Source organism: Epinephelus moara, chromosome 11, assembly GCF_006386435.1.
Source record: "Epinephelus moara isolate mb chromosome 11, YSFRI_EMoa_1.0, whole genome shotgun sequence".
NCBI classification, from domain to species: Eukaryota; Metazoa; Chordata; class Actinopteri; order Perciformes; family Serranidae; genus Epinephelus; species Epinephelus moara.
This window is the reverse complement of record NC_065516.1, coordinates 37641536-37644290: the sequence shown is the minus strand read 5'-3', so window position 1 is coordinate 37644290 and position 2755 is coordinate 37641536. Positions and strand designations below refer to the sequence as shown.

Sequence of the window (2755 nt, the reverse complement as noted above, 5' to 3'; positions counted from 1 at the left end):
TCATTGGTGATGATAATAAACTTTATAGGTGATGATATTGATCCTTGTTGGTGATGATATTGATCCTCATTGGTGATGATATTGATCCTTATAGGTGATGATATTGATCTTCATAGGTGATGATCTTGATCCTTACGGGTGATGATATTGATCTTTATAGGTGATGATATTGATCCTTATTGGTGATGATATTGATCCTCATTGGTGATGATATTTATCCTTATTGGTGATGATATTGATCTTTATTGGTAATGATATTGATTCTCATTGGTGATTATATTGATCCTTATTGGTGATGATATTGATCCTTATTGGTGATGATATTGATCCTCATTGGTAATGACATTGATCCTTATTGGTGATGATATTGATCCTCATTGGTGATTATATTGATCCTTATTGGTGATGATATTGATCCTTATTGGTGATGATATTGATCCTCATTGGTAATGATATTGATCCTTATTGGTGATGATATTGATCCTCGTTGGTGATGATATTGATCCTTATTGGTGATGTTATTGATCCTTATTGGTGATGATAATAAACTTTATAGGTGATGATATTGATCTTTCTTTGTGATGATATTGGTGTGTGTGTGTGTGTGTGTGTGTGTGTGTGCTCAGACTCTGAACATGGTGACGCCCACGCTGCGGGTGGAGGACTGCAGTATTGCTTTGTTGCCTCGAAACCACGAGAAGAACCGCTGCATGGACGTGCTGCCCCCGGACCGCTGCCTGCCGTTTCTCATCACCATCGACGGGGAGAGCTCCAACTACATCAACGCTGCACTGATGGACGTACGTCACGCCGCCTGGGCCGTTTAGTGGCTGTTCTGAAACTGTTAGTCATGTCACATGATCTTCTGAGCAGATGACATCATTGTTTTGATTTCAGAGTTTTATTCTCAGCTTCAGTGATGACATGACGGTGAAACATTAAAAAGTTGTCACTCCTGTTATTTTCATTTATTTGGGGGTAACTACAGCTCCCATGATGCTTCAGGGCATGTAAACAGGAAGTATAATGTTGCCATGGAGTCAATGAGTGAGACACACGTACAAACCACAGTACTGTCCCGAACATCCCAGTAAATAACTCTGTTGTCATGTGTGTGTGTGTGTGTGTGTGTGTGTGTCTGTGTCTGTGCGTGTGTGTGTGTGTGTGTGTGTGTGTGTGCGTGCGTGCGTGTGTGTGACAGGTCAGAGCTCAGAGAAAAAAACAATGTGAAAGTGAAGGTTTATGTTGTTTATTCACCTGTGTGATGTCACTTCCTGCTGTGTGTGTTGACTGTTGCAGAGCTACAAGCAGCCGTCTGCGTTCATCGTTACCCAGCATCCTTTGCCCAACACGGTAAAGGACTTCTGGCGTCTGGTCCTCGACTACCACTGTACATCCATCGTCATGCTGAACGATGTCGACCCCGCGCAGGTAAACACACACATAAATACACACACATTAACACATTAATACACACACACATAAACACATTAACACACACATAAACACACACACATTAACACAAACACATTAGAACATGGCACTCTTAAATACTTGATTCTGATTGGTCAATCAGCAAAATTCTGCAGTGTTTATTTCTTGAGGTATCACCGCTGCTCTGCTGCTTCGTTGCTAGGGAGGCCATAGCAACGGCCTTAAGGCCCATTTATGCTCAACGTTAAATACGGATCCGGATACGGACGGAGCCTTCTGTCCCTATCCGCGTTCATTTCGTCCGTATTTCTGCACGTTTCCATAAAGCTTACAGATACGGGCCAAACGGAGCAGTACCACCGGAAACCTTGGGGGCAGTGTTGCTGTCACTACCCGATACGTAGCTCTAGTGAGACACGAAGAAGAAATAACAATGGCAGTTGGAAAATAACTCCTGACAGGCGAATGGAACACATTAACACAGTAACACACACACATAAACACACACACACACAATAACACAATAACACACACATTAACACACACACACACACACATGCGTGCAGTGAGCTGTGAGTTGCTGAACTCTTTCCTCCAATCAAGACTCTGGATGTGGTTTTTCCAGGTTTATTGATGAAGCAGATTATAAAAATCATGTTTTAACAGCTGTTTAAAGAATCAAATATTACTGCACCTCATTAACCACAGATTAGCATGGCTAACGACAACAGTAGAAACAGATGCAGTGAGCATACAACGTAAATGTTACCTCGTAATCATGTAATGTTATATATCTCTGTGAAACAGGAAGAAAGAAATGTGTGTTAGATGTCATGATCACTTCATCGTATCAGCAGCATATTGTAGATCTTTACCATCAATCAAACTGATAATATTAAATCTATGGTGTCAACACCAGCCAATATTCATACTTTTATTATTTTAGCTTCACCATGAAAAGACACGTCAGCTGTTTGGATTCAGACTTTTTTGTGTTTTTTGTTTGTGTAAAAGTTAGTTTTTATTTTTTTGTTTTTGAGGTGCAAAATTAGAAATATTTCCAAACATGAGGTCGACTCACTGTCAGATATATATTAGTATAACTCACTGTCAGATATATATTAGTATAACTCACTGTCAGGTATATATTAGTATAACTCACTGTCAGATATATATTGGTATAACTCACTGTCAGATATATATCAATATAACTCACTGTCAGTTATATATTAGTATAACTCACTGTCAGATATATATCAGTATAACTCACTGTCAGATATATATCAGTATAACTCACTGTCAGGTATATATTAGTATAACT

At 39.5% G+C, this 2755-nt stretch overlaps 1 protein-coding gene across 1 annotated transcript in view; it reads left to right on the top strand.

Moving 5' to 3' along the window:
* Positions 1-2755, top strand: part of LOC126397777 (receptor-type tyrosine-protein phosphatase mu-like) — a 54852-nt gene that overhangs the window by 47205 nt on the left and 4892 nt on the right. Inside the window, exons 12-13 of the mRNA XM_050056731.1 lie at positions 627-800; positions 1300-1431. Coding sequence (XP_049912688.1) covers positions 627-800; positions 1300-1431 — 306 coding nt within the window. The remainder of the gene's footprint in view (positions 1-626; positions 801-1299; positions 1432-2755) is intronic.